Source organism: Bufo bufo, chromosome 5 (assembly GCF_905171765.1).
Source record: "Bufo bufo chromosome 5, aBufBuf1.1, whole genome shotgun sequence".
Taxonomy (NCBI): domain Eukaryota; kingdom Metazoa; phylum Chordata; class Amphibia; order Anura; family Bufonidae; genus Bufo; species Bufo bufo.
Window position 1 is genome coordinate 496905788 of NC_053393.1, and position 15642 is coordinate 496921429.

General features: G+C 42.4%; 1 protein-coding gene across 11 annotated transcripts in view; it reads right to left on the reverse strand.

Moving 5' to 3' along the window:
• The window catches only part of PARD3 (par-3 family cell polarity regulator), a 600009-nt gene that overhangs the window by 249332 nt on the left and 335035 nt on the right, over window positions 1-15642 (reverse strand). For all 11 annotated transcript variants that reach the window (XM_040434287.1, XM_040434289.1, XM_040434286.1 and 8 more), the window contains one exon: window positions 4495-4645. In XM_040434287.1, the coding sequence (XP_040290221.1) occupies window positions 4495-4645 (151 nt within the window). The remainder of the gene's footprint in view (window positions 1-4494; window positions 4646-15642) is intronic.

The window sequence follows — 15642 nt, forward strand, 5'->3', positions numbered from 1 at the left end:
GAGACATTGGTTTATATTTTGGCCAAAGCATAGTAAGCCACTCACCGCGTCAAGGTCGTCTCATGAGTGGTCCCTAACTCTTGTTCCTACCTGTTCATGGGCCATGACAGCCACATAAAATCCAGGGAATGCAGGTCAGCATGCAAGCCAAGTACACTTTGCTTGTAACCCCGTCCGGTGCCATTACAGCTTTCATCGGATCCAGGGATGCAAGTACCAACATGCATGCTGAACCCACCATATACTTCTCCTGGAGCCAGATGGCTAATGGTAGGTTCTATATAAGCAGACTCAGTTTTATACTGACTTTAAAACCAGCCTCCAGGACAGATTAACTGGTCAGGTGTGCTTGACTCAAAGGAGATCGCCACGCCTCCTGGAGGCTGGTTTTAAAGTCAGTATAAAACTGAGTCTGCTTATATAGAACCTACCATTAGCCATCTGGCTCCAGGAGAAGTATATGGTGGGTTCAGCATGCATGTTGGTACTTGCATCCCTGGATCCGATGAAAGCTGTAATGGCACCGGACGGGGTTACAAGCAAAGTGTACTTGGCTTGCATGCTGACCTGCATTCCCTGGATTTTATGTGGCTGTCATGGCCCATGAACAGGTAGGAACAAGAGTTAGGGACCACTCATGAGACGACCTTGACGCCGTGAGTGGCTTACTATGCTTTGGCCAAAATATAAACCAATGTCTCATCCAGCATGGAGGGCAGAGTGCTGGATGTAGTACCACAATATCCTTCGTAGATAATCAGAATCACTGATAAAAAAACATGTCTTATGTAGTCAAAAATTATGAAGTCCATTATTTTAAAGGCCCACAAGTACTTTTTTTTTTTTAGCAAGGAATGTGTGATTATTTTTGTTGTTTGATAGACACAAGCAAATTTCTTAAAATTCCATTTGGTTCAGAATCGGTTAAACCCGATTCATTTTAGGTCTGAATAAAGTGAATATGAATCTCAAGTGCCTGCAAAACAAACTAACGTGCTCTCTCAATTCTCCTAAAACAAAAATCACAAAAAAAAATCTGAAATCCTTCAATCCATGTTAGACTCCCAAAATTTAGAACCGATTTGCTCATCTCTGCTATTGACCAATTTAAAAATCCATTCTTAACTGAAATCAAGAACGCCATCTAGACTAACCAAGTCGGCATTAGACAGAAATGTTCTTCTAAACTGAATTTAACCAGTTCAGATAACCCTCCATCCCCAAGACTGGCCTGGATGCCAAACTGAAATTTTCTCTCAAATAGTGAGGACTTATTACCAACGCATATTATAACGTGGTCAACGACTTTTTGTCAAACCTACAACAGCAGATCATGTTTACCAAAGCAATGCACTGCTTCTAGCAAAACATTTAGACCGACGTATGAAAAAACACAAAAATAATTATTTTTCTTAATTACAATGTTAATGAGCTCATTAGAAGCACTGGAATTTGACTGATCTAATAGCTCTTGCTTAGGTCTTTATATTCTAGGGGAAGGGGGGATGAGTCGCCAGAAAGGAAAAAAAAAAGTTTTTAATGTCAGAAGCAATTTTAATCAAACAGCTCATTGAGTATTAAATTCAGAAATCCTTACAAACTAGTCCCATGATGAGCTAGTCGGTAAATCCAAGTCCTCCTGTGGCAAGGCAAGTCTTTATTAACTGGGTATGTTAAGAGAAAGCTGGATTGCTGCAAAGCAAGCACTAATAACCTCATCGGCCACAGGGGATGATGGAGCCAGCGTGAGGCCGCATGCTAACAAAGGATGCAGAAAATTATCTATACGGTTTCAGAGCTAATGCACTGAAAAATAGAAAACCCAAGCCAGTCGTGGATGGCACTCAAATGACCCATTCCACAGCCCACATTTACATGTATTCAAGTTCCTTCCTTGTAAATATTTTAGAGATGGGAAAGAAAGTTTGAACAACCGACCCTCATTTATATTCATTTGCAAGTTCTGCCACAATACACAATTATCTGCTCCTTATGCAAGAATTTCCCAGTTCAATAGTAATGGTCAGATGATATAAAACATTCACAACTTTTTTGTATTGGACTCCGCTGCACAAATCCTTTACTTTTTATAATTATTTCTAAGTCTACCCAGGAGATGTAAGTTTTGCTAAAGGGCATCTGTCAGCAGTTTTGTCCCTATGACACTGGCTAACCTGTTACATGTGCAGCTGAAGGCCTCTGTGTTGGTCCCATGTCCATATGTGCCCGCATTGCTGGAAAGAAAAATGATGTCTTAATATATGCAAATGAGCCTCTAGGAGCAACGGGGGCTGCTCTGCCTCATTTCATTGTTACTCCGCCCCAGCCTCTTCCTTTGCCCGCCCTCCTATTCCCTTGCATCATCCCTAGGTCCTGCCGAGATCCCGCGCCTGCGCACTGCTTCGCCGGCTGGCGCATGCGCACTAGTTGAATTGTTGCCGTACCCAAAATGGGCATTGCAGTGTGCATGCCCCAGCCCAGCGAAGCAGTGCGCAGGCGCGGGATCTCGGCCAGACCTAGGGATGATACAAGGGAATAGGAGGGCGGGCAAAGGAAGAGGCTGGGGGAGGAGTAACGGTTAAAAAGGCAGAGCAGCCTGGGCACCTACACACGGAACACTGCCCTGGGCACTTGCGAGTGCTCATTTGCATATGAAATAAACGTCGTTTTTCCTGCTTCTGGATGTCTAAAGAAAATAACAAAGGTACCATTAGAATCATGTATAGGTGTGCTACAGCGCCATGTAAGTGCTGTATATGGTCATATAGTGGTGACAGACTCCCTTTAAGCCACATTCTTATCAGAGCTATAATGAGTGAGGTCAGAGAGCAGAGATAAGAAGACCTCCGCCTGATGGAAGAAGTAAAAACACAGAGCATGCTACCTATTAGAGAATCTCAAGGCAGTACAGAGAACTAGGCTCAAAAGTGTTTAATAAAGACCAATTGATAAAAAAGATTTTTAGCTCAAAATGAGTACAATACAATAATAAGAAAAATTGCCCCTAAAGATGTACATAACCATAGCTGATGAAGTGGATTACTTTTTTCACCAAATTCAATTTTTAGCTAGTTTGTATGATCAACATTAAGAACCAGTGTCTCATAAAAGGAGATGATGGAAAACAACTAGGATGCCAGTCATGCCAGATGGGCTAGTGTCCAAATACCATCGCAAATCAGCTTTCTTAGGCCACTATGTGTACAACCATTCTTAAGTGACATGCCTTCAATATTGTTAACCATACAACCCCTTTACTATTGAATTCCAGTTAATTGTGATACTACAAATGTGTACACTGTACATGTATGACATCACAACAGCACCGGGAACAAAAAGTTCACTTTAGTTTTACTTATAACTTGGTTAGCTTACAAAAACAACCCCTGCATCTGGATGATAATCATTCACATACTAAAATTACTTGGTAAAGAACAGAGAGGTCGGCTGAACAAACAAAAAAATGGCGGGTAGAGATAACTTTGGTCTTTCTGGGGCTAAAATAAATCCACGCATAAGCATCTAGGGCCATATAAAATATATGTTCATTCAGGAGGATAATTAATGTATATTTTTAGGCAAAAGATGTTTTCATTTTATTCATTCAGTGTTGGATTTTTTTTTTTTTTTAATTGGTTTTACACCACTGAGTACACCAAGCTGTTACTCTATTAGAATTAACAGAACAGGAATCCACTGTAATGTACATTAAAAATCCTACAAAAATAATCCATAGCCTCTCAGCATGGCATATTACAGCAGTTTATTCCTGAAGAGGAGTCTAGATGGCAGCTTTCCAAAGCGTTAAGTAACCCAGGCTTTGCTAAATGCTTATCTGAAGCCTATAGTGCTGACATATGCAAGCCGACATACAAAGAGCGGGAAAGCCTTGCCTTGCACAAAGATGCTGAAGCCAGAAACTGGAGCGCTTTCAGCCTATTAAAAGATTACAGAAAAACAGACAAACTAATCGAAACTTCACAACGGCAACAAAAAGTTTACTGTATAAGAATCCTAACTTATCTCTACGCAGCTGGAGAAAGCGTTGTTCAGACGTGAAGTCTTCTCCCGGCAGAGGCATTTCCTTCTGAGTCAATAGACATCAAATAGACCAATGTGCATACATTACAAGCAAGCCTTCAAGACGGACATAATACGAGGGCTCAATGATTTACTCATAAAGTCCTTAGCATTGTCTAATGCACATCCTCTAGTTTAATGGTCCCATTGTAGGACGAAAGAGGAAAATAAAAGGTAATCCAATAAAGAACGAGCCCAGGCGTAAAGTTCAGCGCCCATTTCACCTGTTTCATTAGGAAATGCCCCATGTCAATCAAGTTACAATTCTCTTTTTTATTCAGCACAATTCCTGAGACTTACAAATAGGTTTGGGGAGGTTAGTTGCCACTGTATTAAATAAGGCATTAATCACTCTTCAATGAGCAGCAAAAAGAACAAAAACAAGACATGATTAGTAGAGTCTACTTGACTCACCCATTATCCTACTTAATGCAGCATTCCTTGTGGGCGATTCGTCAAATCCTTCAATGCCGCTGTACAGAGAGTGGGAAATTCTTCGTTCCCTGTCGTCCAGCATTGTCTCAATGGGCAATTCAGGCCCCGAGGGGCTTCCAGGTGACTCCAACTGTAGAATCAGAAAGGAAGGAATATCAGTGCTGACGGTCTATTTAACAGCATGGGGGAACAATAACAATGTGCCTGAGGCCTGCACCCGGCTGGGTACCAAATGAGCTAGAACTTTTCACCCTGTACCAAAATAATTTGCACTGACAGTTCTGCTTAATGGGCAACTTTCTATGCCGCTCTGTTGTGTACCTCCTGTGGAGCGCCTGTCATATTTCAACACCCTTAAGCAAAAAATAAATAGTACAAAGACAATGTCTCTGATCATATTAGGCCACATTTGTTGGCATATTTATGGTCTTTTAACCCCCTCATTTCTCCAGTCTCCTATTTGTCTCTTGGTTGAAAAAATAAAATAAAAAAATATATAGAATTTTCAGCATGGCTGCCCATCCTAAGATGTACGGCTGATTGATGAGGTCTCATGTATACTGAACACACACAATGGACTGATAATTCAATGAAATATGTACTACGGTTTGTCATCACAGCGCTCTATAGTGCGTGTGCATTTTTCTACTGCTGTCACCCTTTAGAAAAACTGAGATTTCGGACTTGGACCCAAGTACACATGAACAGAGATTAGCAACTTGATTGCAAACAAATGTAATTCAACCACAATTTTGTAAAAAGTTGTAGACAAATTTTTCGGGCTTCAATTCAGGCAAAGGAGAGTGAGTGCGATAAATTTTCAGGCCAACCGACACGAAAGAAATTGGTTGATCGACTCAAACTTTGAGTGATCTGCTTAACTGTAAACATGAAGTTTGCAAAATTAAAAAATTGGACAGATTTTTTTTAATTTTTTTTAACAGGGGTAACTTTATTGACCAAATGTCTGAAACCAGAATCCCTGTGTCATGCACTGCCCCCTCCATCCCTGCACTAGGGTTGAACACAGTTCTAGAGTGTCCTTTTAAATCAAACCAACTTAATTTCAATTTATTGGAAATGTAGGGAAAATAAGTCATTTTTGTTGATACTTCCTACTGCATCGAATTACGGTAACTTTTTTTGTGTGAAAATATTTAACGAAGCACTCTAGCAATTTTTGGGACGTATAATATGAACTAGGGCTGCAACGATTAATCGACTTTATCGATAATATTCGATAACGGGATTCGTTGTCAACGAATTCAGTTATCGAATAATTGGCAGTTCGTTGCTATGTGGACGGTTTAATTTAAATCAGCGCATCTTTATTTTACCTTACAATGAAGCTCCAGTAACAGGCAGAGCGGACAGGGGCGTAACATCACTTACTCATGTGACGTGCCTGCTCCGCCTTCTTCATTCATAAAATGGGCGGAGCAGGTGCGTCACGTGAGTGAGTCTGCAAATGAATCTAAAAGTGTAATTTATATGTTTAGGGTAAGGCCTAGTTCATACGATCGTTGTTTTTTTTTTGCGAGTGTACGGGCCATTTTTTTGTGTTCCGTACACGGAACTATTCATTTCAATGGTTCCGCATTAAAAACGGAATGTGTTCCGTAAGCATTCCGTTTCCGTATTTCCGTTCTGTTGAAAGATAGAACAAACTGAACGGAAAGGGAACTCAAAAACGGAACAATGGATCCGTGAAAAACGGACAGCAAAAAACTATAAAAGCCATACGTTCGTGTTAACTAGGCCTAACACAATGAACATTTAGAAACGCTCAGTGAGGGTAGCATAGTAGAGGACAGGTGACAGGTTCCCTTTAAACAGCACATCAACTAAAACAGGTATACACAAGACCCTCTACAATGTTCTTTAATAATAACCTATGCTACACTAAAAAGAAAAAAAAAGCTGGCGTACCCCTTTAGGGCTCATGCACATGATAGTGATCGCCCCGGAAAACACAGACCATGTGTCAGCCACATCTCCCAGTAGGACCGCAACTCCCCTGACCTGAAATGACTGTATAATAGTAATTTATGATACAGCCAGTCTCTTTCTGATCGCGGGGCTACTGCAGCATGCTCACGTCATCACGTGAGTACACTGCAATAATCCCCCGTTCAGATACCAACTGACTACCATAAGTTACAAAGATGCAGTCAGTTTGAGTCAGGAGAGTCGTGGTTCGCCCCCGGGAGATGCAGCCTACACAAGGTCTGCAATTTCTAAGGCGATCACGGTCATGATCCCTTAAAATGTAATTCAGAGTGAAACACTGATAAGGCCTCATGCACACGACCGGTGTGTGCATCCGCGTCCGTGGTTCCGTTTTTTTTCGCGGACCCATTGACTTTCAATGGGTCCGTGGAAAAATCGGAAAATGCACCGTTTGGCAGAGGCATCCGTGTTTCCTGTCCGTCAAAAAAATATGACCTGTCCTATTTTTTTGACGGACAACGGTTCACGGACCCATTCAAGTCAATGGGTCCGTGAAAAAACACGGATGCACACAAGATTGTCATCCGCTTCCGTCATCCGTGTCCGTAGGCTACTTTCACACAGACGGATCCGCTGATAAGTCTGCATAAAAGCTTTTTAGATCTAAGTTTACACTTCGTGAAAACTCAGATCCGACAGTATATTCTAACACAGAGGCGTTCCCATAGTGATGGGGACGCTTCAAGTTAGAATATACTAAGAACTGTGTACATGACTGCCCCCTGCTGCCTGGCAGCACCCGATCTCTTACAGGGGGCTGTGATCCGCACAATTAACCCCTCAGGTGTGGCACCTGAGGGGTTAATTGTGCGGATCACAGCCCCCTGTAAGAGATCAGGTGCTGCCAGGCAGGAGGGGGCAGACCCCCTCCCTCCCCAGTTTTAAATTCATTGGTGGCCAGTGCGGCCCCCCTCCCTCCCCAGTATTATATTCATTGGTGGCCAGTGCGGCCTCCCCTCTCCCCCCCCTAATTAAAATCACCTTCCCCCATCATTGGTGGCCAGTGCGGCCTCCCCTCTCCCCCCCTAATTAAAATCACCCCCCCCCCCCATCATTGGTGGCCAGTGCGGCCTCCCCTCTCCCCCCATCATTGGTGGCAGCGGAGAGTTCCGATCGGAGTCCCAGTTTAATCGCTGGGGCTCCGATCGGTTACCATGGCAGCCAAGACGCTACTGCAGTCCTGGCTGCCATGGTTACTTAGCAATAGAAGCATTATACTTACCTGCGATGTCTGTGACCGGCCGGGCGCTCCTCCTACCTGTAAGTGACAGGTCTGTGCTATAAGCAATGCGCAGCACAGACCTTTCACTTACAAGTAGGAGGAGCATCCGGCCGGTCACAGACATCGCAGGTAAGTATAATGCTTCTATTGCTAAGTAACCATGGCAGCCAGGACTGCAGTAGCGTCTTGGCTGCCATGGTAACCGGAGCCCCATCGATTAAACTGGGACTCCGATCGGAACTCTCCCCTGCCACCAATGATGGGGAAGGTGATTTTAATTAGGGGGGGGGGAGGGGAGGCCGCACTGGCCACCAATGATGGGGGAAGGTGATTTTAATTAGGGGGGGGGGAGAGGGGAGGCCGCACTGGCCACCAATGAATTTAATACTGGGGAGGGAGGGGGGGGGCGCACTGGCCACCAATGAATATAATACTGGGGAGGGAGGGGGGGGTCGCACTGGCCACCAATGAATATAATACTGGGGAGGGAGGGAGGGGGGCCACACTGGCCACCAATGAATATAATACTGGGGAGGGAGTGGGGCCACACTGGCCCCTGCTGCCTGGCAGCACCTGATCTCTTACAGGGGGCTATGATATTAACAATTAACCCCTCAGGTGTGGCACCTGAGGGGTTAATTGTGCGGATCACAGCTACCTGTAAGAGATCGGGTGCTGCCAGGCAGCAGGGGGCAGTTATTACACAGTTCTCAGTATATTCTAACTTGAAGCGTCCCAATCACTATGGGAACGCCTCTGTGTTAGAATATACTATCGGATCTGAGTTTCACGATCTAACTCAAATCCGATGGTATATTCTAACATAGAGGCGTTCCCATGGTGATGGGGACGCTTCAAGTTAAAATATACCATCGGATTGGAGAAAACTCTGATCCGATGGTATAATAGGGACTCCTGACTTTACATTGAAAGTCAATGGGGGACGGATCCGTTTGCAATTGCACCATATTGTGTCAACGTCAAACAGATCCGTCCCTATTGACTTGCATTGTAAGTCAGGACGGATCCGTTTGGCTCCGCACGGCCAGGCGGACACCAAAACTACTTTTTTTTCCATGTCCGTGGATCCTCCAAAAATTAAGGAAGCCCCACGGACGAAAAAACAGTCACGGAACAACGGAAATCCGTTTTGCGGACCGCAAAAAAAAACGTCCGTGTGCATGAGGCCTAAATCAGATGAAGTTATCGTTTATTTTATTATTTTTACAATATATTTTGTGATTTAATACCTCCTGACCCAGTGAAGAAAGACAAATTGCTAATGCATGGTGCGCTTTACTACTATAAAGGGCGGCTTTTACAAAACACCGGTGATGGCAATTTTAGATATCATTTGAAACCGCTGAATTGTAATGATAGCTGTCCAGTGTAAAATTGCTACCTATATGAGCAGTGTTTGGCAGGCAAATGATCTTACAGCAAGAACCAGTAACCTATCTGGTACTAATAGCGATGGGAGGAACACAAGTTATTTCTCAAATATTAGTGCTAGATGGGGGTTTTTTTCCTTCTTTTTTTGTTTTTAACGATTTAACAGACACAAACAAAATTAAGGGTCCATTCACACGTCCGCAATTTCGTTCTGCATTCATTCCAATGGAGCAGCACGATGTGCTGCCTGGACACGGAATTGCGGATGCGCACTTTCGGGTCCGCACTTCCGTTACGCCAAAAAATAGAACATGTCCTATTCTTGTCCGCAATTGCGGACAAGAACAGGCATATTCTATTAGTGCCTGCAATATGCGTTCCGCAAAATGCGGAAAGCACATTGCCGCTGTCAGTGTTTTGCAGATCCGCAAAACATGTTGCGGACGTGTGAATGGAGCCTAATAAAACTTCCCATTTTAAAACGAAAAGAAGCAGAAAGATCAACTAAAAGGGGAGTCTATCAATACATCCAGACTGTCGGGGGATATGATGGAGAAGGCAGGACAAAAACAAGGAAGCCGGCAGCTCGGCTGACACATTGATGCTTGTCTCATGTTTTCAGTTGTATGTAATCAAATCTGCATCACGTATTCCTTAAACAAAACTGTCACCCACAAAAGTGAAGCCATAATTCACAGCTGCCGGTGGAATCGCTCCCTGTGCTTGTAAGACTGAAGCTGTCAGAGCCGATCAAATATTAAAACTGGAAATGGCTGCACTAAACTCTTATTCCGGGGAAGATGCTTCTGCCGGGGAATGAGCTCTGACAACCACAATGCTACTTTCGGCCCCCATACATGAATGTTATTTTTCCATCCGAATAGTCCCGTGTGGATGGATTCTGCTCACAGAACAGTCTTATGGTGTTACTGTAGTGGAGTCACCGGTTGGATGGATACCTACTATTAACTATAACTGCCTGTGGGCGCTTCCCTTTCCCTCTAAACATTTCCACCCCTACAAAGTTATTATACATAACCAACTTCTCCAGCCATGGATACTTGACAAATTGGGTTTAACCAACTTCTCCAGCCTTGGATACTTGACGAATTGGGTTTCACTGTAAAATTCTTAAAAGTGCAAACCCCTGATCTTGCTGCAGTATAAGCACCGGAATTAGACTGGATTTTATTGAAGGGCGTCAAGATCCAAAAAAAACTCTTTCCCCAAATTCATCAAGACTATTTCCATTGTGGTGGGAGGTGCCCGGAATTATGAGGGCTGGTTTATCCGGTTTCCACCAGGCTGTTATAATGTAGAATGAGTAATGGACAATATTAGTGATCACTACTAGCACCTGCTGGTCTGTATTGCTGTTGCTGTTTGAGTCATTAAAAGTGGTGGTGATGGTTTCCATATTTTTGAGAAAATCCAGCCTTTAAAGATGTAATTTTTGTTGTGGTCTATCACTCTATGAAAATGAGCTGGCAGAAAAAAAAAAAAGGGTTCATCTACTCTTCTCCTTTAGACTGCCCAAAGTTGTGGGAGATGATATAAAGTCATTAGTGATAATCTGCCAGTGTAAAGATGCCGCCGATCACCCAATGAACATGTAGAACGTTCTTTCATAGGATAATAGTGTTGGTGCGGTCATCTAAATCATAGTTTACTGGCAGCAGATTATGCTGCCTAAACAGCACTCTGCTGCAAAGCAGCCAGGGAGGGGCTGGCCATAGAAAAGAGCAGAGTTTGGGTGCAAAAAAAGCAATGGCGACGCCCTTGTTGCACCAAAGGTCTAATTTGCATAATGAAAATAAATTATCAAAAGTCGAGCCTCGGATCAACAAAAGAAAAACAACATTGTTTAAATCTGGAAAACCACAGCTATGTGTCTATGTGAGGGAGGTCACTGGTGACACACTCCCTTTAAAGAGGTTTTACGAGATTCTGATATTGATGACCTGGAAAAGTCATCAATATCAGATCGGTAGGGTTCAGACAATGGATCACTGCCGATCAGCTGTTTGATGAGGCCAAGGCACTCTGGTGAGTGCCAAAGCCTCCTCGCAGCTCATCAAGCACAGCTCCATCCATACATTGTATAGCGGTTGTGCTTGGTATCGCAACTCAGCCCAATTCACTCGAACGGGGCTGAGCTGTGCTTAGGCGACATGACGTCACTTGTCTAGAATAAGGCCATGGCACTAAGGATAGGTTTTAAATACTCTGACACCCCCTTGGAACATAATAAAGAGTGACTGAATGAGCAGGCATAGCGCAACCTTCCTGCATAGTTCTATCCATAGAACGCCCTGCACACAGGAGGGTATGGATCAAAATGCGATTTTCTGGCACAGAAAAGTTAAAAATGTTGGCAAAAGTCGAGATGTCCTGCAAAATTTTCAACTGTGTGGTTTTCCAAAAACCTGTGCCACTTTACAAAAATTTAGCACATGTAACAACATGTGCACCAGAGAACTGACACACATTACATCAGGAATTTCATTATCTGGTATGAGAAATCTCAAGAAAGTGCCAAAATTTCTAAGCAGCATAGCCACTTAATATTTCTCATTCGCCATACACCAGCAAGTTTTCTTATCAAGAATGGCGTCAGAAAGGCCACCCTTACTAAATCATTAGTATTTGGACAGATAGGCCTTCAAACATTAAGTGGAAATTCTTCATAAAATGTCTCAAAGGCCTTACCTAGAAACCTAGAATGTGTCGGCAGATAAGAACCATTTGGCCCATCTAGTCTGCCCAATATATCTGAATCCTATGAATAGTCCCTGGCCCTATCTTATATGAAGGATAGCCTTATGCCTATCCCATGCATGCTTAAACCCCTTCACTGTATTTGCAGCTACCACTTCTGCAGGAAGGCTATTCCATGCATCCACTACTCTCTCAGTAAAGTAATACTTCCTTATATTACTTTTAAACCTTTGCCCCTCTAATTTAAAACTGTGTCCTCTTGTGGTAGTTTTTCTTCTTATAAATATGCTCTCCTCCTTTACCGAGTTGATTCCCTTTATGTATTTAAAAGTTTCTATCATATCCCCTCTGTCTCTTCTTTCTTCCAAGCTATACATATTAAGGTCCTTTAACCTTTCCTGGTAAGTTTTATCCTGCAATCCATGTACTAGTTTAGTAGCTCTTCTCTGAACTCTCTCTAGAGTATCTATATCCTTCTGGAGATATGGCCTCCAGTACTGCGCACAATACTCCAAGTGAGGTCTCACCAGTGTTCTGTACAGCGGGATAAGCACTTCACTCTTTCTACTGCTTATACCTCTCCCTATACATCCAAGCATTCTGCTGGCATTTCGTGCTGCTCTATTACATTGTCTTCCCACCTTTAAGTCTTCTGAAATAATTACTCCTAAATCCCTTTCCTCAGATACTGAGTTCAGGACTGTGTCAAATATTCTATATTCTGCCCTTGGGTTTTTACGCCCCAGGTGCATTATCTTGCACTTATCCACATTAAATTTCAGTTGCCAGAGTTCTGACCATTCTTCTAGTTTTCCTAAATCCTTTTCCATTTGGCGTTTCCCTCCAGGAACATCAACCCTGTTACCTATCTTTGTGTCATCAGCAAAAAGACAAACCTTACCATCGAGGCCTTTTGCAATATCACTTATGAAGAAAATAAACAAAATTGGTCCCAGTACAGATCCCTGTGGAACCCCACTGGTAACATGACCTTGTTTTGAATGTTCTCCATTGACTACCACCCTCTGTTGTCTGTCACTCAGCCACTGTCTAATCCACTCAACAATATGGGAGTCCATGCTCAATGACTGCAGTTTATTGATAAGTCTTCTATGTGGGACAGTGTCAAAAGCCTTACTAAAATCTAGATATGCGATGTCTACTGCACCTCCACCGTCTATTATTTTAGTCACCCAGTCAAAAAAATCTATAAGATTTGTTTGACATGATCTCCCTGAAGTAAACCCATGTTGTTTTTCATCTTGCAATCCATGGGATTTTAGATGTTCCACAATCCTATCCTTTAATAGGGTTTCCATTAATTTGCCTACTATTGATGTCAGACTCACTGGTCTATAGTTGCTCGATTCCTCCCTACTACCTTTCTTGTGAATGGGCACGACATTAGCCAATTTCCAATCTTCCGGGACGACTCCTGTTACTAATGATTGGGTAAATAAATCTGTTAGCGGTTTTGCCAGCTCACCACTAAGCTCTTTTAATAATTTTGGGTGTATCTCATCAGGCCCCTGTGACTTATTTGTCTTCACCTTAGACAGCAAACTTAGAACATCTTCCTCTGTAAAGATACATGCATCAAACGATTTATTAGTCATTCTTTCTAGTGGAGGTCCTTCTCCTTTTTCTTTTGTAAAAACTGAACAGAAGTATTCATTAAGGCAGTCGGCTAGCCCTTTATTCTCTTCTACATACCTTCCGTCCTTTGTTTTTAATTTAGTTATTCCTTGTTTTAATTTCCTTTTTTCATTTATATATCTGAAGAATGTCTTATCCCCTTTTTTCATAGACTGAGCTAGTTTTTCTTCTGCCTGCGCTTTAGAAGTTCTTATAACTTGCTTGGCCTCTCTCTGCCTAATCTTGTAGATTTCCTTATCTTCATTGCTCTGGGTTTTTTTATAATTACAAAATGCTAGCTTTTTATTTTTAATGATTTGGGCCACTTCTGCTGAGTACCACAGTGGTCTCTTACTTTTTTTGCTTTTACTGACAAGTCTAATGCAATTTTCTGTTGCCTTCAATAATGCACCTTTTAAGTAGTCCCATTTCTCCTGGACTCCATGTAATCCGTTCCAGTCTGATAAGGACTCATTTATGACTAATTTCATTTTTGAAAAGTCTGTTTTTCTAAAATCTAAAACTTTTGTTTTTGTGTGGTGGGACTCTTTCACAGTTCTTATATTAAACCACACTGACTGGTGATCACTAGATCCCAAGGTTTCGCCTACAATGACATCATATACCGAATCCCCATTTGTGAATACCAAATCCAAAATGGCCTCCCTCCGGGTTGGCTCCTCAACCACTTGTTGTAGAGATAACCCCAGTAGGGAATTTAGAATATCTGTACTCCTGGTAGAACTTGCTATTTTGGTTTTCCAGTTTATATCTGGAAGATTGAAATCTCCCATAATGATAACTTCTCCTTTCATTGTCATTTTAGCTATTTCTTCAACTAGTAGATCATCTAGTTCTTTAACTTGACCAGGTGGTCTATATATCACACCTACACGAGTTACTGCATGGTTAGCAAACTGCAACGTAACCCAAACTGACTCTATGTTGACCTCACCAACTTGTATTAGGTTAGATTTAATGCTATCTTTCACATACAGGGCCACTCCTCCTCCTTTCTTGCCTTCTCTGTCTCTTCTGTATAAAGAGTACCCTGGTATGGTTATGTCCCAGTCATTTCTTTCATTAAACCATGTCTCCGTAACAGCCACTAAATCTACATTCTCAGATGCCATTATTGACCCAAGTTCATTGATTTTTTTTTACCTAAACTGCGAGCATTTGTAGACAGGACTCCGAGCTTATCATTTCTTAACCTCTGTGCTTCTGACCTGTTCTGGCATTGTTTCGGGGGGCAATTGGACTCTTATTTTTACGCCTTGACATTTTTATTTGCCCTGAATTTTACGCTGTACACAAAAAATGTGCATGTCTGGGGGTTCAGAATTTTCTCCATGTTCTAAGCCGGGGTGAAAGGACTGAAGGGAATAGGTAAATTCTCGGTAAGATTCTACTGTACACTATGGGGGAGATGTATCAAAACTGGTGTTAAGGAAAACTAGCTTAGCTGCCCGTTTTCAACCAATCACATTCCACCTTTCATTTTTGGAAAATCAAAGGATCAATCTGATTGTCTGCTATGGGCAACTAAGGCCTCTTTCACATGGGCGTCATGTTTTTTGTCCGGATAAGATGCGAGTGCGTTGCGGGAAAATACACAATTTTTCCGCTTGAGTGCAAAACATTGTAATGCGTTTTTCATGCGTGTGAGAAAAATCGGCATGTTTGGTACCCAAACCCGAACTTCTTCACAGAAGTTCAGGTTTGGGTTAGGTGTTCTGTAGATTGTATTATTTTCCCTTATAACATGGGTATAAGGGAAAATAATAGCATTCTTAATACAGAATGCATAGTACAATAAGGCTGGAGGGGTTAAAATAAATAAATTTAACTCACCTTAATCCACTTGATCGCGCAGCCCGGCTTCTCTTCTGTCTTCTTCTTTGCTGTGCACAGGAATAGGACCTTTGATGACGTCACTGTGCTCATACCATGGTCCAATCACATGGTTCATCACCATGGTGAGGGACCATGTGATTGGATCATGTGATGTGACGTCACCACAGGTTCTTAGCCGGCAGCTCAACATTACAGAAGAAGACAGAGATCCGCAACTACGCGATCAAGTGGACTCGGTGAGTTAATTATTTATTTATTTTTTTAACCCCTCCATCACTATTTTACTTTGCATT